General features: G+C 47.2%; 5 protein-coding genes and 4 non-coding genes across 9 annotated transcripts.

Moving 5' to 3' along the window:
* Positions 1-1,095: 1,095 nt before the first annotated feature.
* Positions 1,096-1,590, forward strand: rpl10 (ribosomal protein L10). The gene has a single exon. The coding sequence runs from the start codon at positions 1,096-1,098 to the stop codon at positions 1,588-1,590; it is 495 nt and encodes a 164-aa protein (YP_011069397.1).
* Positions 1,591-2,183: 593 nt separating this feature from the next.
* Positions 2,184-5,396, forward strand: cox2 (cytochrome oxidase subunit 2). Its single transcript has 3 exons — positions 2,184-2,570; positions 3,924-4,232; positions 5,313-5,396. The coding sequence occupies exons 1-3, from the start codon at positions 2,184-2,186 to the stop codon at positions 5,394-5,396; spliced, it is 780 nt and encodes a 259-aa protein (YP_011069398.1).
* Positions 5,397-7,781: 2,385 nt separating this feature from the next.
* nad1 (NADH dehydrogenase subunit 1) lies at positions 7,782-8,168 on the forward strand (one part of a trans-spliced gene, as the record gives it). Coding sequence (YP_011069378.1) covers positions 7,782-8,168 — 387 coding nt within the window.
* Positions 8,169-11,583: 3,415 nt separating this feature from the next.
* ccmC (cytochrome c biogenesis C) lies at positions 11,584-12,336 on the forward strand. Its single transcript has one exon. The coding sequence runs from the start codon at positions 11,584-11,586 to the stop codon at positions 12,334-12,336; it is 753 nt and encodes a 250-aa protein (YP_011069399.1).
* A 2,153-nt stretch (positions 12,337-14,489) lies between these two features.
* trnM-cau lies at positions 14,490-14,569 on the forward strand. The gene has a single exon. It is a non-coding gene; the product is annotated as a tRNA-Met (tRNA).
* Positions 14,570-19,724: 5,155 nt separating this feature from the next.
* trnC-gca lies at positions 19,725-19,795 on the forward strand. The gene has a single exon. It is a non-coding gene; the product is annotated as a tRNA-Cys (tRNA).
* Positions 19,796-21,448: 1,653 nt separating this feature from the next.
* On the forward strand, positions 21,449-21,520 carry trnN-guu. Its single transcript has one exon. It is a non-coding gene; the product is annotated as a tRNA-Asn (tRNA).
* Positions 21,521-22,194: 674 nt separating this feature from the next.
* On the forward strand, positions 22,195-22,277 carry trnY-gua. Its single transcript has one exon. It is a non-coding gene; the product is annotated as a tRNA-Tyr (tRNA).
* Positions 22,278-22,806: 529 nt separating this feature from the next.
* Positions 22,807-22,965, forward strand: nad2 (NADH dehydrogenase subunit 2; one part of a trans-spliced gene, as the record gives it). Coding sequence (YP_011069385.1) covers positions 22,807-22,965 — 159 coding nt within the window.
* Positions 22,966-25,239: the final 2,274 nt, after the last annotated feature.

Genomic DNA, 25,239 nt, shown 5'->3' on the forward strand with positions numbered 1-25,239 from the left:
TCAACACCACCTCAATTCATAGGAGTTCTCTCTCTCTATAGGTTCTACGTGCACATACGCATATATAAGGTGCCCTTGCTCATTCTAGTTGGGCTGCCCTAGGGGAGGTGTTGAGAAGACTGGCTGTCGCTAGCGTTGAGATAAGAGAGGAGAATCCATTTTTGACTCTTACATTGCAATGGCAATTGATTGACCTGACGGACTGGACTGACAGACTCATCCAGAGGACGAAGACAGTCAGTATACCCTTTCTCTCCTAGAGGCTTGGAAGAGTCCATCTCACTACCCAGAGTAAATATTATTCAAATAGTAGATAGAATCCATCTTGGCTATCTTGAGCTTATGAATAAGGCTTGGGGCTACTTTTTCTTTTCTGCTTACTACTAGGGCTTCCAGCACTAATTCCTACGCAACACCGGGGTTCCCCTGTGACCTTCACAGCGCTTTAAAAGCAAAAAAGATATCTTATTTAGCCTGTAAGTCGAAGAGTCATAGAACCCATGCTACTAAGCAAGTCAACTACCTGTAGAGTCACTCTATCTAAGGTAGCTGCATACGGGGGAAGGGAGAGGCTTATTGCACGATCCACCCAACCCAGCTAAGCTAATAAATGCTGCATAAGGGAGTGGTAGGCCGGCCCCCGCCCATCTGGAGGTGCACGAACATACGCAAAGGGGTAAAGAGAGAAGTCCATGGAGAACTACCAAATAGAATGACTTTTCTTTGTTCGTACCGTTCTGTCATCGATAACTGCTGGGTCGGTTGGTGAGTCACCCCCCAAAAAGCATCGAGAAAGGTAAAGCATATCTTTTTTATGAAATGATAAGCGGTTTCATTTATGCTATGCCCTGCCGTGTGTCTTTATTGAGCTTTCTTCACTTCAGCGCCATGCGCTTTGCTTCGCTTTATAGAAGAGAGAGCCTTGTCTTGAGAGCGAAAAGCAAGGGCAAGCGATAGAAAGGATAGTCCCTCGCGCGAACGACTAAAAAATGGTGAGATCATTAGTGAAAGAAGGACCAACGACGATAGAAGAAGGAGAAGAAGGAGTAGGAGGAGTCAGTTTTCTTTGAAGATCAAGGAAAAAATAGGAAAATTATGCCATTCGGAAAAAGTATTCTACAGAGGGAAAGCCTGTTACGAGTAAGTGGAGAGGAAAGATCTCCAGAGATTCTTATCTCATTCCATTCCAGTGGCTCAACCAGTAACCAATGGCGAAAACTCAAAAATCCATGGTTTCCCGGTAGAACCCTATTTCGCCCAAGTTGTTTCGGAACCGGAAAAAAGAAGCGGTTTTTCGCACAGCTTGCTCATAGTGCAGGTCCCACTTGTATATCGTATTTGGCCGAAGAAGCATCGGACAGGTTGGAGTTCTTACCTTCTTGGGACTCCATGGACCAAGATCTGCTTTTATTATATGGGCAATACCGATCTACTTTCACTTTAGTAGATCATATGGATGTAGAAAAAACTTATCATTTTGATGAATTGGAAACATCTCTTTTCAATTTCTATTTACCTAGTTCATATCTTTGTTTCGTGTGTTCCCGGGAGGAATTAAATCTCTTAAATCTCGGGATACCACCTAAATAACTGCGGCCAGAGAGTAAAGTAAAATAGGTCGGGAAGAAAGAGTCTGGGGTCGGGCCGGACGACATACATCTTGGTTGGTTCCACAGCATGCTCCTCGCTGCCCTATGGAGTAATACGGGGGGCAAGACTCTCTTAGAGGTATTAACAACATCTCTATATGGTGACTATCACCTAACGTCTTTCGCTCAACAGCTCATCACTGTTACCGTGAGAGATGACTTGGTCGAAACCCAAGTGCCTTCCTATGGGAGAACAAGTTATCTTCCATGTGGGCGAGGCTTAGTCAAGCACAAGTTTGGGTATTTGCCACATGCTCACTCCTTACCACTAATGGTATCATTGCCAGGCGTGGGAGATCACATTTAGGGTTGTGTTGCTTTTGTTTGAGTAATAGATCTGGTCCCATCTAGTCTAGAATAAATATCATATAGAGAAGAGATGGACAAAGAAGTCTGTCAAAAGGGGCCGATGGGTCGCCCTTAATGCCCAACAAGTCCCATGCCTTTCTTGGTTGGACCAACCATAGATTTCGTTCCAAGTCTTTTTGCATTTTTAGAGCAAGAAGCGGAACTCTAGAGATGAAAGTGTTTCAAATGTCGTTCACAGGTATTTTCCATTTTTTTACAAATTCTCCTTGTGATGCAGCGGAACCGTGGCAATTAGGATCTCAAGACGCAGCAACGCCTATGATGCAAGGAATAATAGACTTACATCACGATATCTTTTTCTTCCTCATTCTGATTTTGGTTTTCGTATCACGGATCTTAGTTCGCGCTTTATGGCATTTCCACTCTAAAAAAAATCCAATCCCGCAAAGGATTGTTCATGGAACTACTATCGAGATTCTTCGGACCATATTTCCTAGTATCATCCCGATGTTCATTGCTATACCATCATTTGCTCTGTTATACTCAATGGACGAGGTAGTAGTAGATCCAGCCATGACTATCAAAGCTATTGGACATCAATGGTATCGGAGTGCGCCTCTTCACGAGGGTGATTTAAGTGCAACGAAATGCCTTAAAGTTGAATATGGTTCGCGAAGCATCTGGCTTACCGGTAATCTCCCATTCCCGCCGTCGAGAGACTTTCATAACTATAGCATGCCAGAAACGGGGAGTTGAGGTGGTTAGGCCTATACCCCGAAATGCTCCCAGCATAGGAGCCTATGGTTCCATTCTTGTTGTTGCTGGAGGCACACATCCCTCTTCTCGGTGTGGAGCGATATACGAGAAATAGATGCTCAGCCTGCAATGTCCGATAACGGCGCTGAAGTAGTGAATCTATCGGCACCATAGCAGTGGCATACAACTTTGGACCTAACGGCCGGCCCAGTAACCTTTCGGAATGGGGGATCCCCGTTGGCAACAACCACGGTAGTAGTTGCGGAACTACTGGGCCGGGAGAGGACAACCTCTTGTTCCTGCTCCTCTTTCTTCGCTTCGGGGACGGAGGTCCTACGGTAGGTAACAGCAGGCACAAGCAACTTGACCGAAGGGGACCAGCGCTTCTACTCCTCGGTAGAGGAGCCGTTCGCAGCGAGAAGCAAGGGATGTCGTGAACTGTGGGAGGTCGCAGAGAATTGACCTATTCATAGAGCGATCCTATGATCGATACAGGATATAGACGATCTCTTTCTTTATTCTATTCTTTTTCTGAAAAAAAAAGAAGGGTAACTCAACTTCTCAGCTAGAGTTGGGGGCGGGACCCGTTGGCATAATGCACGCTGGAACGTGGGAATTCGAGGTCTCATGAACTACTACTAAAAACCAACTTTTTGTTGAATTTGTGGACAAACGATATCCGGTCAGGCCTATGGATGGATCCTTTTAGATCTACGGGCCGGCCGTTCACACGAGCATAGGGAATCTATACTCGAGCGTTCAACTGTGCCCCGGACAGGATAGGTGAGGAATCACTCTGGATCTTATTTATTGGGGCCTACAGCTTCGCCGAGCCCGACTAGCATCCCTTTCCCTTTCCACTGCGCATTTATCGAACAAAGAAGACGACTATAGGATCGAATTCGCTTTCCGTGGTGAACTGGTCGTCCCATACCTTCTGCCTGTCTCATATGTGTGGAACCAGGTCTTTTTCGGTTCCAGCCTCTCCCTCTCGAATACATAGGGTAGGTAGGGCTGGGTGATAAACGGTTCCCTGTTGCCAATACAAATTCCCCGGCCTTCGATCCCCCTTACTCATAAAGGGTCTTACGGTCGGGAGAACTACCTAACTAAAGATAAATAGTGTTCTTTCTAAGAGTAGGCGTGGAGAGCTTTTTGCGGGGAAACTTGCAAGTACAGTTTGGAGGGAGGCGGGCGTCGACCCAACCTTATGAGTATTCGGACTATAACAGTTCCGATGAACAGTCACTCACTTTTGACAGTTATACGATTCCAGAAGATGATCCAGAATTGGGGCAATCACGTTTATTAGAAGTGGACAATAGAGTGGTTGTACCAGCCAAAACTCATCTACGTATTATTGTAACATCTGCTGATGTACCTCATAGTTGGGCTGTACCTTCCTCAGGTGTAAAATGTGATGCTGTACCTGGGCGTTTAAATCAGATCTCTATTTCGGTACAACGAGAAGGAGTTTACTATGGTCAGTGCAGTGAGATTTGTGGAACTAATCATGCCTTTACGCGTGCGCCCGGAAAGATAGGCCGACTGCTGAGCCCACTCTGGCTCAGCCGCACCACCCAGGGTGCGAGCCACCCGAGAAGCAAGCTATTACAGCGAGCGGCTGGAGCAGTATGGAGCCGAGGAGCAAGGCAGTAGATAAGATAGAAGAAGGGGCCAGGCTCCCGGTGGAGCAGAGGATACGGTTAGGATAACGAACTTGAAACGCGGAGCCCGAGCGGCCGGCGAGCGAGTGGTTAGTGGCCAATAGCGCCCTAGTTGATGGCATTCCTCTCTGCGGCTGGCACTCGAGGAACCACGGGGCACTCCATACAGAGCAAACAAGTCTTAGGGATGAGACGCCCGCGCAAGGGCCTCAATTCTCATTAGGAGGTCGAACCAAGGACCTATGGAAGTCGGGGCTACCCCGTCCCTATGGGCAACGCAACAGTGTCCTGAGGGAGGAGTTTAGAGGCCTTATAGTAGCACGGACTTTTTTGCTTTCTAGGTCATGCGAAGGGGGCCAGTCCAAGATCGTACTGTTCCTCTACAAAGACAACAGACGCTCTCAACGGCTAGGCGCCACTCTCTTTCTGAGTTCTTCCAGCTTCTTCATGATTTCGTGCCGCGGTGAACAAAAAAAAGAGGGCCATCTCAGCGGAAAGAGAAGGACCTGCAACGGCAGAGACTACTGACCCTCTTCTTGTTCCTAGCCGTCTGTTACGAGTCCGGGAAGCCTCCTCAATATGAGGCTCAAAATAGAGAAGGGCGGGCAGGGCTTTTTTTTAAGCTTGCTGCTCGTTTTCTCGCTTCCGAGAGGCGAAGGGGCCTGACTTACGGTTTCCAAGCCTGGCGCGAAGGGATTTGATTTCACCTATGATCAGATCAGTGGTAAACCATAGTTTACTTTTTTCGTGGTGTTGTTGACGTTGTTGAAAGCGCATTTTGAAGTAGGCCTCGCTTTTCAGAGCTGCTCCCAGCTCACACTATGGTGGAGGAGGTGCCGTGAAGATCTAGGAGTGTGAGCAGTACGAGCTGAAAGGCTCCCATACTGTTTGGAGGGCAGGGGGCATAGATGCCAAACAAACCTGACCCCTCTCTATCGTCGTAGAAGCTGTTTCTAGGAAAGATTATGGTTCTCGGGTATCCAATCAATTAATCCCACAAACCGGGGAAGCTTAAGCGGAAATGGAAGAGTAGGGTGAGGGAAAAGGGGGGAAGCAACTAAATGGAAGGCTTCGCCCGCTCGCTCGAACGCTCGTTTAGTAGACAGCGAGTGGAGTGCATAAGCCCCTTTAGAAATAGGGGCGAGTACTACACGCGCTCGTAAGTAAAGTACGGAACGGGCCCTGTCTACGAAGCGGAGCGACCTCGTCTTGCTTGCTTCTGGCGAAGCTTCTAGCACTAGAGAATAGGCATTCTAGTATGGCAGGAATACTACCTTTTCTTTTAGGTCGACCACTACATAGAAGCGATAGCGAAGCCGTATAAAGGCGAGCAGCCCTTATAGCAACAGCAAACGGCCTACTTATAGCCTTTTTTCCCTTTATTCGGGGACTTCAACGGGCCTTACAAGCTCATAAAATGGCAATTCTTCACGTTTTCCTCAGACAGTGAGAATGAATTACTTGATTGACATTGAAAGATATGTGTACCACGCCGAAAAAAGAATATGCCGATATGCTTGATGTACCAGCCAAGCCGGCTCGACCATATACAGTATGAGGGATTCGCCTTTGCCTCAGACAGAAGAACAGCGGATTGAACAGGACAACCGGGAAGGGAAGCCTGACATAGATATTTTTTTGAACAAAGGAACTTAAACCGGTACCAGAAACCAAACAAGAGATGGAATTCCAGATTGAACAGATGACCGACCTACAATAAGACGAGAATCTAATTCCTAATTAAATTCTCTAAGACGAGCTAAAGGGGTGTCTCTAAGCAGCCAAGGCCCAAGAGCAAGCAGGAGGAGAGTAGTCCTATCCGCCTAGAAGGATTCGATAAAGAGAGTGTGAGCGGGCAGGAGATTCATAGACACAGAAAGAGAAGACCAAAAGGAGCAGAAGGCACTCAGTTCTTTATGTGAAATCAAGGAGCAACAGGTTACACTTTTACACTTTCCCGAAGAGAGCTCGAAGCAATAAGATGAAAGATGAGATGCTAGCCTTAGCGCGGAAGATCAATCATTGAGCCTTAGGCCACTACCGAGCAGCAATGGAGGATCATAACCACTTGAGAAATGATCCTTACTTGAAAAGGCGGAGACAATGCCTCTTGTTTGTTGCGACAAATCGAGTTTCAAAAGCCCATTTATCAATCACATTTTCAGGCACACCAGAGACATCGGGCCCGCGAAAGTCCCCCCTTTTTACTAATATACACGGGCTTCTGAGATGATTCTTTAATAAACCAAAACCTGCAACAGAGTCCTTCATTTCTACCACTTACAAGTTGAGAGATGTTCAATTCCCAATGGCAGAAGAAGGGTGCAAGCTGGAAGGACTTGGACAAGATATTCTTCACTCGGACAGGAGATGCAGCGCGCTTAGCGTCGGAAAGATCCCCCTACATGGGTGTGCTATCAAACTAGGAGAAGAACAGAACTAAACGGATCAATTCCTTTGACCGGTCGTTTCGAGTTTCCAGTTCTTCTGGATTGCTAACGCGATTCGATGACGCCGACGGAAGGAACCACTGGAAATTCATCCAACTTCGATCTCCTAAAGCCTAAAGACAAGTGCGTAGGCTATAGAATCCCTCCTTCGGCTCTAAACGGCTACTGTGCTTATTTGGTCTATCAACTACTCGGCCAGCTACTGACCCAATTGGGAGCTTTTAAGTAAAGGTCGTCGGATTTAGGGGGCCTTTCTTTCGCAAGGGTCCAGATCATTCCATTGGGGAGAAACCCTTCCATAACTAGACCCCCTTAAAGTTAGACTTATACGTCTACACGGGTTTTGACTTCTTCCTTCAAGCGTGCCTTATCCCAGTCTGTTGGGAATCGGTAAAGGGGTTGGGATAGATGCTCCTTCAGCCGTGGCCTCCGGAGGTTCCACAAGATGACCTGTGGGATGAGCTAGACCAGCCCCTCATCAGTGAAGCGGAGCCTCTGTCGTGTCATGAGCTGAAGGAGAGGCTTACTGTCCTTCTCTCTTCCTTTGGTAGGAAAAGGCAGAAAAAAGGGGGCGTCGATCCGCTTTGTGAGGCGGGCAGCGGACAAGCTGGGCCTGAGGAATGCCTCCCCGCGAAAGAGGATTATAATCCTCAAAGAAATATAAAAGCTAACTCCCAACCCCCGCAAGCGTATGGCCAATTCTGCGCAGAATGCGGCGGTCCTATTAATCAATAAGGTTGCGACATGGAAGCAAACCAGGAGAGGGTCAGGGGGAAAGATATATGAGAAGGGGGGCGGGCTAAGATTCAATTCGAAGTAACGTAACAGGATTCGATGTTGCACCATCTTCAACTCTTCTCGGGATCCGGAGTTTTTCGAGAAAAGGTCCCATCCTTCAATATCATGATTGGGTCGACCAGGCCAGATCATGAGTGAATAGAAAATATAAAATGTACATAGCTGTTCCAGCTGAAATACTTGGAATAATTCTACCACTTCTACTAGGAGTCGCCTTTTTAGTGCTAGCTGAACGTAAAGTAATGGCTTTTGTGCAACGTCGAAAGGGTCCTGATGTAGTGGGATCATTTGGATTGTTACAACCTCTAGCAGATGGTTTGAAATTGATTCTAAAAGAACCTATTTCACCAAGTAGTGCTAATTTCTCCCTTTTTAGAATGGCTCCAGTGGCTACATTTATGTTAAGTCTGGTCGCTCGGGCCGTTGTACCTTTTGATTATGGTATGGTATTGTCAGATCCGAACATAGGGCTACTTTATTTGTTTGCCATATCTTCGCTAGGTGTTTATGGAATTATTATAGCAGGTCGGTCTAGTAATTAGGGGGCGGCCGTTCGGTCGCCTATGATACTAGGACCAATAGGTAAAAAATGGGTTTGTGCCGCAGGTGTTGAACGATCTACTCTACACAGGTGTGGGCTTACAGGGCTAGGGCTCATAAACCCTTTCTTTCATTCATCAATAGGGCTCTGGTCGGTCACTTTTCTGGGCCGGGATCGATAAGTGGAAGTCATAAAAAAGAGATCTTTCTCTTCGCACCTCAGATCAAGAGGAAGGCTAGCTTGTCAAGCTGGCCTATATAATAATAATAATAGAATCTAAATATATAAATACAAAGATTCGCTGTCTTTTAACCGGCTGTTCTTCTTTGTCAACGCTACTAAGGACCTATAGGTTCGCCTACTTTACTTATGAAAGATAATGAGAACGGGTTATTCAAAAAGGAAAAGGCGCTACTTAGCCCTACATTAGTATAAGTAAGCGGCTGAGTTAGCCTACCCTACTTAATGTATTGTATAGTAAGTAGGCGAGCGAGTTAGCGAAGACGCTTAGGCTAATAGAAAAGAGAGCGTCGGTGCGGAGCCTTCATTCTACTACGCTACGAAAAGGTTACGAAGTCACTTAGCTCGACGTTAGGAGAGTCAAGGGGGAACGCCATACCTACATAGAAGAACCGCTGTTCGCTGGCTTTCGAAGGTCTAACCTTTTGCTCCTCTACTGAAAAGGGGCAAAGCCGCTTTGCACCACTGATAGACTACTTAAGATTCAATTCAAAAGGCCCTACTTAGTTTCGCAAGCCTTTGTCATTGTCAGTCAACTAAGTAGGGCCCGAGGCGCCCCCTGCGAATCCGTAAATCTGAGGAGCATGCCGCAACAAAAGGATGGTCCCCTATGCATTTCATTCTTTCCGGAAGGTAAAAAAGTACCCCCCATCATAGTGAACCTCTCCTTGTGATCGGGATGAGGTAGATGCCTCCCAGCCGGGGGGCGGATCGAATCGGAGTTTCCTTAGGTAGCCACCGACCTACAGTTATCCTTAAACTTCCGTGCTTGGTGGAGAAGACGCGAACAAAGGTACGCTCGCTTGCTGTCTTGTTCTCTGTCGCGAACTGGGATCGCTTGCCAGCTAGGTCAGATTGGAGCAACATTGTATGAGAACATATTACCCATATTCGGGGACAAGGGGCGGAACGACCTCTCGATCTACTTACTGCAGCCCAGGAAGAAAAACGTCGTCTAGGCGCTCCCTGTTGCTCCGATCTCCCCTACGCCTAGGACGTTGTCTGGGCCCAAGAGCCATAGTGAGTTGCTGTTTCCCTTTTTTTCGTTGTTGATACCGGCAAGACCCAGCCAGATGATGTCTGCTGGTTGGTAGTGAGAGGGCTCTTAGTACCTGCATACCCAAAAGGGGGCGCTGGTTCAAAAACAATCGTTTTTTTCTTGCTCTCCCTTAGCAGCGGGAAAGGAGTCTATCTATCTGCCTAGCTTTGGTAGATTTCCCCCAACGCAATCCACAGAAATTCCACGAATCCATTGGTGGATAAGTCCGACGACTCAGCAGCAGTGCGGAATTTAGTTTATCGTCTGGTGGATCTGATCCATAGTTAGGGGGCAATACATACCAAAAGGTTCGAAAAAGGAACGCGCATAAGAGTATATAACCAACCCACCCTTCTGTATAACCTATTCACATTAGTGAAGCGGCTGGATGCATAAGGGAAGCGCACGTTTGTGAGACCTTAGTCGGGATGCAACATAGGGGAGTTCGCCTACGAGCACGGAAGAGCGTGGTACCGCTCCGTGGGGACAGTCGACCTTTCTTTTATACCCCGTGCTAAGAATAGATTTTTGTGCGGGTGCGGGCCGTTCATGCCTTTGGAATCGTCAGGTGCTGGCATCTTCTGTGTGACGAACACGGCATCTATCGCCAACTGAGTCCTTCTCCTACCCTACAGTTTAACAACAAAAAATTAAGAGCTAACGCCTGGCGGGCTTCTCTGGCTTTCTCTTTGTCTGCTTCTTAATTGACTCTTATGAGCGAGTTTCCAGTCGATAGTGGACCATACTAATGCATATGCGGGATTACCGGAATAGCAACTACCACAGGTAGCATGTCTATCATAGTCCTAATCTTGCGATAGAGTCTAAGCAGGTTGGGTTTTGCCGGAGCTAGAAGAATTCCTCCAACCCTCTAGCTCTTTCAGCTTTTCTAGTGTTATAACGTGGCTAAGGTGTCACTACTTTGATCTTCTTGGGTGTCTACTACGGGTCATCTAGGTCTTTGTTGCGCTTAAAGATATCTTCAAGATGCTCGACTGTTGAAGGTGCGGGTTCTTCAAGATGGTAGCCCAGTGCTTTCTCTGTTTGTTCTTGCGTATAATCAGTCTTATCTTCTCTTTCTCTTCTAGAATCATTTGTATCCCGCTCTCGCGCACTTCTATCAATGGTATTAGTAGAAGAATCATAAGAAGTGCTATCATAGTAGCTGCCATTGCTCTCATAATCATAGCTATCATAGTAGCTGCCATTGCTCTCATAATCATAGCTATCATAAGAAGGCACGAATTCAGCTTGAAAAGATCTTATATATCCACTTTCTGGTGGGGGTACAGCCAATTCAAGATCTTTCTATGGTTGCGGATCGAGATTGGCTTATGTTCCAATTCTATGTTAAAAATACCTTCCTGAACGGGGACCTACAGTAATAAGTTTACATGAGTCCTCCCCCCGGTTGTGTAAGAGGGAGGAGAACAAGGTTTGCAGACTTTAAAAGCCATCTATGGGCTCAAGCAGTCTCCCCAGTAAGCTTCTAAGAATGCTTTGGTTACAGCAGAGTCACTCTGGGGTCTCAGAAAAGAAAGGAGAAACTCTGCCTCGGTGGGAAGTCTCGGGAGAAAGTAAGCAAGACTTTAGATGCGGACATAGCTCATGGCGAAAGGAAAGGCCTTGAATCACTCCTTTGCAGTTCCTACCGAGTGAGTGGTATCGTGTCGAAGGCGAGGTAACTTCTTTCTTATAAGACCTACGGTAAGAAAGAGAATAAGTAAAGGATGCTGTATAAAATGAAAAAGGGCATTTCACTCACCTTAGAGTGATTACACTTAAATAAAAAGCCACCCTGTCTGCGCTTATCTGTTCGGTTCGTAATGTGCTTCCTTCTTCGCGATGGAATGAAGTCCTTCTGAACTGGAATCATGAATGGGACTCGAACCCATATCTACGTGCGACTTTCCTCTTAGTCGATATCATGATGGGAAGACTGAACTATTCCCAGGTCTCGGAATCCCTTTCTTTTTTAGGTATGCCGCCCCGCGAGCAAGGAGTGCCACGCACGAGCGGAGCGAAAACAAAGCAAGGGGAATTCTTATATTTTTTTGGGGGGGAAATCCTTTGATTGTGTATTGAATATAGATCCATGTCTTTCTTGTTCCACTAGCTAGGACCAAATTCTCACATGCCCGTTTCGTTATTACAACCTTATTTTTTGATGTCAAAGACCAGAAGCTACGCGCAAATTCTCATTGGATCTCGGTTGTTCTTAACAGCGATGGCTATTCATTTAAGTCTTCGGGTAGCACCACTAGATCTTCAACAAGGTGGAAATTCTCGTATTCCGTATGTACATGTTCCTGCGGCTCGGATGAGTATTATTGTTTATATCGCTACGGCTATAAACACTTTCTTGTTCCTATTAACAAAACATCCCCTTTTTCTTCGCTCTTCCGGAACCGGTACAGAAATGGGTGCTTTTTCTACGTTGTTTACCTTAGTTACTGGGGGGTTTCGGGGAAGACCTATGTGGGGCACCTTTCGGGTGTGGGATGCTCGTTTAACCTCTGTATTCATCTCGTTCCTTATTTACCTGGGTGCACTGCGTTTTCAAAAGCTTTCTGTCGAACCGGCTCCTATTTCAATCCGTGTTGGACCGATCGATATACCAATAATCAAGTCTTCAGTCAACTGGTGGAATACATCGCATCAACCTGGGAGCATTAGCCGATCTGGTACATCAATACATGTTCCTATGCCCATTCCAATCTTGTCTAACTTTGCTAACTCCCCCTTCTCAACCCGTATCCTGTTCGTTCTGGAAACACGTCTTCCTATTCCATCTTTTCTCGAATCTTCTTTAACGGAAGAAATAGAAGCTCGAGAAGGAATACCAAAACCTAGTTCACTCGCTGAGTCTCTTTGCATCCATGGCTGAATGGTTTTAAAGCGCCCAACCGGGCAAATTCGTAGGTTCGATTCCTGCTGGATGCACTTGGAACGTTCAGTTCAATCGCTGCTCACGGAATTTTTACATATAGCTCCCCCTTATAGCTTATGGGGTACTTCACTCGCTCAACACTCGTTCTTCACTCGCTAGAAAAAGAAAAAGGATAGATGACTGAAAATCCCGCTTAGAGATCGCAACTATAGTCAGAGTAGGAGTTCCCATCCATCATCTCCGTCGAGGCCTCGTTTTACCTGCCATGCCAATTACGGTGGCTCCGCCGGATTGAAACCTCCATTATATTCGGCAACTAAGGACGAGATTACCATTGCATCGGCTTTGATGTCCCGAATGTTCTCGGTCGCCTTGACCGGGCTCTTCACCGTATAACTTTTCCCCGTTCCGCTGGAGCACAGCTATACTTTCATCGCTTTCACTAGAACCAGAGTCATAGGGGCACTTTTTTTGCCTTCCTTAATAAGTCTAAGTCCAGGGATGCCCCCTATGTTTTTTCGTGGAGCGCATAATTTTCCTTAATCGGCGAGAGTATATACATTTCACTGGCAAGAGCATGATTGAGGGCTTTCTACTGTGGTCTCTAACTCTTTAATTGGTCATTGGCTCTACCTAGACTAGATGAGATGCCGGTGCCATTAAACTAGCTGCCAGAACGAGTTCAAGAGATGAGGATCCAGGTAGTGAAGTCACCCTCGGGGAAAGAAACATGCGCCGTTCTTAGTTAGGGAGAGGGTATGTTCACATTGAGTATCCTCGTATGCTCAGTCGAGTGACAAACGTACCTATCCCCGACGTGGGTAACGCATCTACAAAACCATGGTGTTAACAAGGCTCTCTCTTCTCCTAAATCCCATTTTTATATTAAAAAAGAACCGCTTTATACTTGTTCGCTGGAATTTATTCCAAGAAAGTTTGGATCTCTCCTATGTTGTAAAAGGAAATAAAGAAAAAATGCCTTTCCTTCTCTTTACTGATACAGATGATTGTTCGGGCATCTATCTCCTCTCCAATCTCTACTAATTATTCGAAGTTGAGTCAGAAGGCTTCTATCCCTCGAGGCAGGAACGTGGGATAGCGGCGGTAGAGAGAGAATACTGAATCTACCCTCCTTTCCACTAATAAGCTTGATTCTCGATCGCTCCTTCCACTAATAATCCGAGGCAGTCTCTGGTCCAGTCTTCTATATTCTCTAGGGAGGAGTAAATACGATAGACTTACTTATCTAGTAAAAATAAATGATGGCTTTCAAGCTTTACTAATAGGGGCATAGTTGGAGTCAAAGGTATTTGACTCTTATTCCGGCATTTGAATAAATCTTCTATTACTTACTGCCTTTTAGGGCTTTTTGCAAAGAATGGTTAGGACAGAGCATAGCCCCTTTGAAGGAGGACTCTATAGAGGAGTCGAGTTCAAGGCATCAATAGTCGTCCTTTCCTTCACCCAATCTCATGAGAAGCAAGCCCAGCAGGCCCTGCCTTAACCTGTCCCCAGACAGCCAGCCCTCACCAGGCTGCTGGCATTGCTAAATGCTCCGATACGAAGCAAGCTCTCCCGAATACGACAGATGCGGAAGTGGGGAAGCCGGAAGTTACTAAATAAGTCGGAGGAAGAAAGTAGTTGGACAACTGTATACACGAGGGTACATTAGTATTCTGGGAATTGGCAACATTGACAGAAAGGAGAGGGGGTAGGAAAACCTTTTATAGGTGTAGCTATACTAAAGTAGTCGGCCGTTCCCGTAACCAAGTTTTTATTTCTCACTTCTACTTTTTATGAAGTGTGGGGCAAATGGCGCCCTCTACTTCTACTTCTACTTCTAACTAAAGGCGAAGAACCGGCATTGCAAGCAAATAGAGAGCCCCCGCCCGTTTGAGCCATTGCGAGCCGGAAAGCGTACCGGCAGTTTGAGTCGCGAAAGGGCTAATAGAACTTAATTATATTATATTTTTATCATTTTAATAATAATAATCTAGAATTAATAATAATATTATATAAACAATAATCCAAAAATTCCTTTTTTTATCCAATTGTTCATTCCTGGGAAGAGGAAGAAGCAGATAGAGCAAAGGCCTCCTCTTTCCGCCCGCTCTTCCCGAAGTGAGCGAATTGCATGTAGAGATCCGTAGGGGCTTATAGTTTAATTGGTTGAAACGTACCGCTCATAACGGTTATATTGTAGGTTCGAGCCCTACTAAGCCTACCACCCTCTTCTCTTCACCTGATACAAGGCAGTCGAAGTCCCCGCCGCCCTGCAGATCTCAATCTAGCGACGGGCACCTGGAACCACACTGCTGCCGCTGCCCTTCGGGCACGCCTCCTACGCTTATCACTCACCTACGCTTTTGCAGCATGCCCCCTTCGGGCAATACGGCTTTCTAAACGCGAAGCAGCTGAGCGATAGCTCTTCGATCGCTATATTCTTGCGATAGCGAAGGATCGAAGAGCGAAGTTACGGCTTTAGGCGAAGAGCGATAGCGAAAGCCTTAAGTCTTATTGTTTTGTTCCCGAACAACGATCATTCATTACGGCCGGCCCGACCAAAGACTGAAAGCCCGGTCCGGGCAAGCTAGATTATGGAACTGATCTGACCGAACTGGGTCTAATGGAACAAGATCTCGATCTCAATAAGGAATTGGAATCTGGAAGGGCCGGCAAAAAGAAGTGCGAAGAGAGGTCTCCCTTGTAACAGGAGTGAAGAATGACCCGACCCGGCCACAAGAAGACAGGCAGAGGGCAATGGTACCAGACGTTAAGGAGAGAGAAGTGAGTTGGTCTCGATGAGAGCCCAGGCGAGTCTCGTGTGTGATAGTCTAACCCGGATGAAGGATATAGTTCCCCTCCTGGTCTGGATTAGGGTTCCAAACCAGCCCTATCCCTTAAAGCCCCAGAGCTCTAGGTCTAACCTAGATACATACAGCTTGCTTTACCACCATTCAGAGCCTTTTCTGATAGAGGGAAGTGAGAAATAATTTGCTTTTCGGATCGCCTAATTCAATAGCTCAAAAAAAAAATAGGTGGAGTTCGCCCTTTAAAGCATAGTTAAGTGTTGGGGGGGTTGTTCAGCGAACGGGAAGCAAAGTATCCATACCAACATTGAAGGCTTCGAAGCTATCCAGAAGATATCCTTAATCTATAGGGGTGCTAGCGCTTGACTAATAGAATCTCAAGTATAGGCTCTTCTTCTGTTTTACGAATCTAACTAATCTATACTACTACTAACTATAGTCAGACTAGGTCTTCTAGAGCGAACTAGCATAGTAGAGTTTCTATATTTTGTGCTACTAGAACCATAAGCCGCACTATACTATACTTTACTGAACCTCCTTACGCCGGTTCAAGTTCTTATAAGGCAATAAGAGAGGACTGACGCGTCAGCTTCGAGGGCGCCTTTTCTTTAAGCATTTCTTTCTCCATCTAAGGTCAGGGAGGAACCTGAGGGAAAAACCGCTTTCTTACCAATTAGAAGGAATAAAGAGGGAGCCGCTTGTCCCGGGAAACGAAGTACGCTTTGGTGAGCGAGAAGCGGCCAGGTATAGGAGAAGGGGCGGTTGGCTTAGGAAAGAGAGTACATAGTTCCACTTGGTGAATAGTGCCTCGGCTCGGTTGAGTCATTTTGTTCGCTCGGCTCGCAGCGGGCTTGTTCTAGTGGAAAGACATTTCTCTCTGGGAAAAAAAAGAAAATTTGTTCGCTAGAGCTCATCACTGAAGAAGGGTGGCTTTACTTTTTGGAATTCGAGAAGAACTTCTTCGCGCGGGCGGCGTACGTACAAGGCTGTTCGGACTCCCTCCCTCTTGTATGAGGTGTGTTGCCATCGTCTCTTTCCCGCCAGGTTACGCGGCATGGATTCGTCGATTGACGAATCGGATCTTGGCTTGCTGTCCCGCCGACGAACCAGTCTAGAAGTAGAAAGGGAAGGCAATAGAAAGAGGTCTCCCTTCCCCCCTCTGTTTGTCTTCTTCTCGCCGCTTTTCTCGCCCATCCTGCCCTGCGCCGCTTACAGATTCAGTTGCAGGTATCTAAGCATCCATTAGTTAAGGGGGTTGGGGCGCGAAGCGCAAACCGCTCTTCGATCTCCCGGTGAGTTGGACGAGAACGAGACACAGGGGGTTATCTATGAAGCATTGGAATTGCCCCTTTCTGTTGGAATAGTTTAAAGTCTTCTTCTTAGGGGATTTTCTTTTTTCTTATCAACATAGAGTTGGAACTTAGCCGTGTAAGTTGCGAGTGGACCAGTGTGAAGCTTGAGTTTCGTTGCCGGCCAGAGCTCCTAGCCGACGACCGGCTACCCCTTTCGAGCTCAGCTGACCCCTTCTTGATTCAGTTTTTTCCCTATTTGAGATAGATGAATCAACGGAACTTTGATCCCCGGTTCCTGCTTGGTCAATTCCTGGAAGGCCCCTATTAATGTAATGATTGAACAATAAAAGTGCGTTTGCCGCGACTACGAGCTGCCAGTGCGCCTTTCTTTGAGTCGCCCGCGCTCGGGGTCGAGAACTGGTTCAAAAGCAGAAGGTGGTCCAAAACGAGCAATCGCTCGTTTTTATTCTTAGCGGATGTTAATAATGAAAGACATAACATATATTAGAAGGCAATCCCGGGGGAATTCCTATCGATTTCCGATGGATAACAATCCATCTTTCTCGCTTTCGCTCTTTCTCCCAATCAGTCGCGGGGGTTCCGGGCATGAGAACGCAAGTGCCGGAATCAAACAAAAGGTCCGAACGTCCGAGGACGAAAGAAAAAATGCTCCGCGGGGAACTCGTTTCATGTCGGCGTATTCGTGCCGGTTAGACGTCGGCCATGAAATCCATCACTATACCGAGCAGATCACGGGCATTCACATCTCGGTCAAAGGGAACTGTGCGCGATTCTCTCGTGAATCGCCTTCAGCAAGGTATGGCACTCAGTGTCTGAACCCGGGGATAAATCTTTCTTCATAGATACAAGACATTCGTTGCTGATCTAAAAAAGATCTTCTCCCGTGGGCGTTAGCGGACGTTTTTCATTCTTCACCCGGTCCTTAGTAGCGTTGACAAAGGTAACCGGAGGTTTACTTTAGAAACGCGCTAAACAGGCCTATAGGTTCGCCTTTCTAATAGAAGAAGTATATATATATAGAAGTCTATATAATAAGCCGGATCGTCTGAAGCATGAACAGAATAGCCTTTGTTCCGAAGGCCTAGCGAGTTAGGCGAGTTCCTTCTTTTTTTTTTAAAGGCGGTCCTTTTCTTTCCCCGGACCGATGACTCGCTTGTTCAGTACTGCTAACTATTCTAGGAGGATGTCGTCCCCTCGGGACTACCAGTCAGTAGCTTCGGTTGTTGAATCTCGTGCAAGTTAGGTTGTGGTTGTATTGGCTGCAAGCGGAACGTAGGCGCTTTAGGTGTGTATTGACCATGCACTCTCGCGTCGTGTAATGTCGTATGTATTGTATGATAGAGGTGGTGCGGTGATTGACCTCAATGCTAATGGTTATCCCCAAGGTTCAACGAATGGAGCTATGATCGTACCCAGATAGAGATGATGGTCTTCCTCTGATGTCTCCAAGTCGGCCATAATAGAATAGGTAGGCGAAGCAGCCAATAGCAGTCTGTTCTCGCCTATCGATAGATAGCAGGTTGCTTCCAAGCTCAAACCATTTGAAACGGAATTGCTAGTTATTTATTGTTATTGATAGAGTGGTATTCTCCGCCCCTGTAAAATACAAGAAAGTCGAGGGGGAGAACTGGAAGAGAGAAGGAAAAAGAGCAAAGGATTTACAAGTATAATGGGAGAAGAATGGCTGACACGTTGACTGCCTTCGAGACTCTAAAATAGAAGCCAAGCGGTCTAACCCCCGGGGCGGACCCCAACCGAAAGGCGCTAGACGGACTAACGGCAAGCGAGATAAAGAAAGCAGCTGGCCCTATATGTAAAACCTTGCCGCGGGAGAGTCTTTCTCCAATGAGAATAAAGAAAGTTTTTGGGCAAGACAAGAAAGGAACTCGCCCTTATCCACCAAGGGAGAAGAGCTGATTGCTGGCGATGACTTGGTGAAGGGAATCTATGAGAGAAGGTTCTCGAACCGGGTTCCGACCGAATAGAGCGCGGAGCCAACGAGTTCAGTCGAACAACGTAACGAGTCTAAGGGCGGGATCAAGCTAAAAAAGAAAAGGAATGGACGGGCGTAGGCTTAATAGTTAAGGCAGACCCCCCTGCTGATAGATATGAGATCAATGACTTAAAAGAAAAGACAGATGGCGAGAGAAACTGTTAGACTTCTTTATTGCGTTGCGAAGAGAGATCGAAGACGAAGATTTTATGGCGCAGTGCGGGCACTGGATGGAAAAGAAAGAGAAGGGAACAACCTACCGGAAGGGCATACCTCAACTCAAGGAGCACCAATCTCCCCCGGCAAACATCTATCTGCACGAAGCCGACCTATGGATAGAAAGAAAAATGCAGGAAAGGCAAATGAAATCTAAAAGAGAAACATGCTTTGGGAGTGTGAGATAGGCGGACGGGGAGTACGCAGCCGAACAACCGCAGGGGCTTCCAGCAGTGATAGCTGAACTAACCAGATGGGCCGCCCTGGAACTTACATTGAAATCGGAAATCAACGTCGGATCCCGGCTATCCGAAAAACGCAGACTGAGGCGGAGGATCACAAAATGCAACACAACAAGGGGCGAACCAAACGCTTGCGCGAAGGAAGAAGCTAATCAATCAGAATGGAGACAGGGAGGGGAGGCGAAAGATATATTTTCGAGCCTGCAAGCAGCAAGCAACAACGGCTAAAAAGCCGTTGCGCGCTAGCTTGTAGTTTAGGGGTATAGTAGGGGTGCCCCTTTCTAAAACTGTTCTCTAATAGAAGTATAAGGAAGGGAAGCTTTTTGGAACCCTAGTTTTCCCCAACCTATAACCTTACTAATAAAAAGGGGTTTCCGTTTTTCAGCTGCATTGCACTGCCGCATAAACAATGGATCCGCCGGGCCGGACGAGCAACCTTCTCTGGAAAGGAATAGTGAAAAGCCATGTCACTTGGAACTGGTTGCTTACTTACTTTTAGTAAGACCCCTTTTTTGGTAAGAAAAATTAGATTATTATTAGATAGGCATGGTTGTTTACAAGAGCTAGCTTCTAGATGTTCTTCGCCTGAACATACATATAGAAGAAGCAGCCTTCTATCTGGCCTCTGTACCAGTACAGTAGTGGAGTGGCTTGCTACTTTCAACCAGAAAAGGAAGATTGAGCAAGGCAAAGGAGAAAGAAGTTGTCCTCTCTTCTCTGGCTCTGGTAACCCGCCGCCGCATATGTAGAAAAAGAGGGAGCGGGGAAGGAAGAACAGCCGTTTTACTTTGGCACATGAGGTGGCGGGTTTGGCTAGGTAACATAATGGAAATGTATCGGACTGCAAATCCTGGAATGACGGTTCGACCCCGTCCTTGGCCTCGAGGAGTGGTGAGCAGCACGGAACTTGAATCAATCAAATGGTAGGGCTTTCCTTTGTTATAAATCCACAGAAAACATTCTGGAACTTCCAAACCAAAGAAATGCAACATCAACAGGAGAAGTCGCTTTTTACGTTACGCTTTCATTTTAATAATATAATGAAATGAATTCGGTAAGGGTAGAATACGCCCTATGGTCGATCGAAGGTCCTGTGCCATTTGAACTCAAATATATCTTACCTTAAATCCACCTTTGTCTAGCCAGCTCATAACAAAATGTTAGGCCGGCTGACACAACCGAATTGGTTGAGGAAAAGGAAACCCGCACTCCCGCCCCCAAAAGCGGAGACCGAAGAACCGCCAGGTTGTCGAGGACACGTCTGAAGAGGAGGCGGGCGCCCTCTAAGTTTCCCGCCCTACCCACTAATGGACTATGTATGAGGGGGGCAGGCGAACGGGAACCGACCGAAAACCCGAACCGCTTGACTGCCCCCTTCATACTCGATTCATTAGGGTTGGGGATGGATGGAACCAATCAGAAGTGCAAATCGCGTAAGCGAAGCCGGGAAACGGACCGCAGCGCAACGACTAGGACTCGTGTCGGAGGAGTTTTGAGCGCGAGCTACCACTCATGCAGCGGGGCAAGGACCCGCAACTCTCGAAGGGGCCACCAACCGCCCGAATCACTGTAGCAAACCCCCCCTTTACTCAATGGATAGCGCTTATTCTCTTTCAATCAACAAAAAGAGAAATGGGGGAGAAAGAAAAGAAAGAGAGAAAGAGGTCTTTATTGAAGAGGCTTTGCACCTGAAATAGGACTAATGCAGATCCAGAAGACTGGGTCTGGGCTTTCGAAAAGATGAAGATGCAAGGGGTAAAGATAAAGTCTTTTGAACAACCAACCCGGCATAAGGATTCTAGCTCGCCCACTTAAAGCAGATGGGGATTCCCGGACGGGGAAAAGTGGCACTCGGCATCTATCTATTAAACAACACCAAGAACAGGGCCATACCATGCCCTCGGGAGAAACTAGTGATGATTGCCATGAATGCTGCCCTTGAGGACGTGTACAAGAAGGTCTTTGCCGATTCCTATCAACATGGTGCACCTCTTAGTAGAGGGGTGTGAAAAGGCCGTGGAGACTTTGACCGAATGAATAGGGATCAAAAACAAGGGGCGCGCTAACGAGCAAGAAAGGCCCCTTACTATAGACTCTAGATAGGGCGTTAGTGCTTGACTAATAACATATATAGTTTCCGCTTGATCGGAATTGATTCTATGATTGAATAGCATAAGTGCTACTTAGTAGTATAAACTCGGAGAGACAGACAGAGAGGGGCTCTTTCATACCTGCTAACTCCTAGGATGAGAAGTAGGTCCCTTGTTTTTGGCAGGAATAGTTCCAGCCTTTGTTGCCCCTCGGTAGAGTGAGTCTACTTAGCGAACTGGCAGGACGCGGAGATCGATTGATCAATATGAATCTCGGGAGTGGATGGTTGATCGCCGCCTCCTTGTTCTGGAGGCTCTCCGGCCGGGGAGGGGCTTGCTATCGTAACCCTTTCTCCCGGCGTATGTGAAAAAGAGTGACGAACTCCTTTTTGTTCGGTCATAGGTTGGTCCAAAGAACGAGAGCCGGCTTCCTTAAGTCCGTTGTTCCTCAGTAGCTCAGTGGTAGAGCGGTCGGCTGTTAACTGACTGGTCGTAGGTTCGAATCCTGCTTGGGGAGAATTTATAGTTCTCACTTTTCTGACCTAGCGACCCCTGCCCTTCTCCTTAGTTTCTAAACTAGCAGAATCGTGGAACATCAAAAGTGGGAAGTTTCTTGTTGGTTTTTTTCCTCACTCTCGTATAGGTGAATTTGGTTCGTTCCATTCTTAGGGAGAAGAAGGATCCACTGGGAATGAATGGGAAGACTGGAGTAGTATCTTCATTAGCCGGAAGGAATTAGTCCCACTCATTTCATTCATTCAGTGCCTGCGGCGAGGCGCGACCCACAACAAACGAAGGGGGAAAGCTTGCTTTGCTTGCTGTAGCCCTATTTGAGTACCTAAGGCTTGGTAAGCGTAAGCTATTTAAGTAGGCTCGAGAAGGGTAGGCTCGCAGCTTCGCTCAGCAGAAGAGCCTTACTTTCCTATTCTATTAGTCAAGCGCTAGCGCCCAACCTATACAAGGGCTTTGAAGGGAGAGGGGAAGGCCGACGACTACATGAGGGGAAGCTATCATAGAAGCCTTGCCCCTTGCTTTACAGATATTGTTATGACTAAATGACTAGATTCTCCCGGAACGCTGGCTAAGCTAATAGTCTTAGTTCCCTTCAATGAAATCAATAAGCTTGTTTTGATTGATTCAGAGCGCCGCCCTCCTTCTTATAACCCATTGAGGGGGCCCCGGCCCGGGAAGGGGAGAGTGGCCGAGTGGTCAAAAGCGACAGACTGTAAATCTGTTGAAGTTTTTCTACGTAGGTTCGAATCCTGCCTCTCCCACTTGTTTGTTGTAGACTTCAGAGAAGAGAAAAGAGGCATTCGTCAGCGTAGGAAGGCCAACCGAGCGAAGCTCTTTCTTTCTTTTTTTGGCCGTGTCGTGAAGTGAAATTGTATCGTATGTTAGTTAGAGAGGTTGGCGAACTACTACGATCTAGAAATCCCCCACCTATATCCAATCCCAACGAGAATAGAAGCGAGTCGCTTCCGGCTTGGCTTGTAGTCGTAGTCTTTTAGCTTATGGAGTCGCCGGCCTTCCTACACGCACGCGCCCGCAAGAACGCCTCCCTGGTTCGGGACGAAGCCAAGCCGATACATACGATAGGCGAAAAGGAAAGACCCCCATTTAATTAGCGCCTGGGGAACGCAAGTTTTATCGAGGATTGGAGAGGAGAGGTGGAATAAAATAAAAGGCTCGGGATCGATTTAGGAGTCTTTGTGCGAGCCGTATGCGGTGAGAGTCGCACGTACGGTAACGAGGGGGGTTCGCGTCTATACGTGTAGTGTGGTGGTTGGGCCTACCCACCCTATTTGTTCCATGATCTATGGGTCTACTGGAGCTACCCACTTTGATCAATTAGCCAAGATTTTGACCGGATACGAAATCACTGGTGCTCGATCTAGTGGTATTTTTATGGGGATTCTATCTATCGCTGTAGGATCCCTATTCAAGATCACTGCAGTTCCTTTTCGGGCGGCTGTAGGACAGACGGCCGCCTATAGGTGGTAGGGTAGGGTGGGTGGTACCGCTCAGATTGCGGCCAATCTTCCTAACCGCGCGCGGGCCGCGCTTAGAGCGCGTGAAACTCATCACTACCTCGTAAGGGCGTTGAGACCATAGCATGTTACACGAAAGCGCCGCTTTCTCTGTAGTGTTGTCACACAGCTGCCCGCCTAGAAGAGCCACTCGCTCTGTAGTGTTGTCACACAAGATAAGCACGCCGCCCGCCTGCTGGCCGGGCGAATCGAAGTTATCTTCCGGTCAACTGTCCCCCCAGTCAAGTGCAAAAAACACAGTAGAATCACGCAACGCACGCTACTGGTGTGCTTCCTGCTCGCGAGGAAAGAAAGAAGGGCGACAAAGTGAAGTTCAGATTTGACTGTTTGCAGCATGGGAGCAGATTACCCAAAAAATACCTGGGAACAAGAAAAAAAAGATATCTCGGTAACGAAAACTATAGGGGGCTGTATTGGCGAGATCCAACGGTGAACAGCTGCCCAAAAGAAAAACCGCCTGGAAGTCCGAGGACCTTTAGTACTGTACTCTACCCCCGAACCAGCAGCCTTCGCGCCAAGCAAGACCGCCCTTGTCCCTTTCCTTTCTCCATTCCCCCTCCTTCTTTGCTTTGTTCCAATAGAGTATAAGGCAAAGCAAAAGTGGTTCGTATGCCTACTTTACCTACTTGACGAAAGGGAACGAACTTCGTTTCGTTTCCGGGTTTATGGATTGGATTCAGTCAGCGTCACGACATAATCAAAAGGAAGGAGTGACGCTTTGGTTACCGGCGAACGCTTCCAAAGGCGACCCTCTCAAGTTTCCGGCTGTTTTATAGATTGAAGTAGCCTTTCGTCGCCCTACCAAACGAAAGAAAGAAGCCGCTATCAAACAGCCCGCCCTACTGAAGTACCAACCAAAGGTGCGCTCAGCCCGGTGACTAAGAAATGGGTTTGCACTTAAATTTAAGTGATGAGGTCGCAAAGAGGGAAGTAGGGCTCTTATTTGACTAAAAGTGGGTTCTTCGCTTTCCTTTAGAACGAAAGTCGCTATGAAGCCCCTACTACTTACTTTGTTTGATTCAAAAGGCGAACAGCCCCCCCAACTAGTCGTATGGGGCGGGGTGCTTGTGATAAGCTGCCTTGGATATGAGGAATTCTTAAAAAAAGGAAAAGTCCGGTATTTTACGAAGATCTTTCTATCAATAGATAGGAATGAGTGTTCGATATAGGGGATAGGATCCATCTGCTCTTTATGAACGCGGAGCCCGTTCCGAATGCTTCTTCGATCCGGAAGTTATCGCGAAGATAATAAGATGGTGCTCCCCCTCCCTCTGCCTTTTCCCGCTTTGCGAATCTTCCCCTCTAACGCGGGCCGGGCGGCGGCGGGCGCGGGAGGAAGAAAGCTAAGAGAAGACGCTCTTCTCTTAGGTCCTTTTTTTTCAGTGCAACACAGGAAAGCGCCCTCTTTTTGTCATCCCTGCTGCTTTCCATATTTTGTATTGAACGCATGGCGTAGCTAGGACCCTTCAAATCATGTTTGAGCTTATGTTCAAACCAACCCCACCCCCTATTTGAGTCAGGCTGGAAAGAATGTCCGCCAAGTTCAGATAAGGGAATGCTTCCCCCAACCATTAAAGGAAAGGCTCGACGAGGGGAGGGAGATGCGGCGGGGGAAGGAAAAGGCTTTCGGAGATCGATATTTTCTTGTTTTTTCATCGAAAACGAAGAAGGCCGAGGATGGCCTACGGTGCGTCTTATCTGAAGGGAACACGCTTTTTCGACCGCGGTGGCGGTGGTATGATTGTCGGGCTCTCTCCTCGTTCCGCCCGCTGGCCTATTGGGATAGCAGCCTTCGGGCTTTACCTGCCCTTTCTAATAGAATAAAGAATTCCGACTCGGCCCGGGAAAGCGCTGGCAACAACAGAAAGGAAGGGGTCCATGTAGCTGCTGCGCCCGCCCCCCTCTTAGTCAATGGGGCAGCAGGTTCGGCATCTACTACAAAAGAGAGAATCCACTTCAGATAACCACGCCTCTGCTAGGGCAGCGCGTGGAATGGCCGAGAGCGGACCTTTTTGGATATATAATCCAAGTCGAGAGTAGAGTTACGGGAACAGCCGTCTGATGGAAAACTACTTTCACGTTCGGTTCAGAGAGCACCTTTTTGTTGAGAATTCGTCGTTCCCTTTCGTGTGAATTCCCCAGCGGCGAATTAAAAACTTGTGGGCCCTATCCTATTCCATCTCTCGAG

Source organism: Daucus carota, mitochondrion, assembly GCF_001625215.2.
Source record: "Daucus carota subsp. sativus mitochondrion, complete sequence".
NCBI classification, from domain to species: Eukaryota; Viridiplantae; Streptophyta; class Magnoliopsida; order Apiales; family Apiaceae; genus Daucus; species Daucus carota.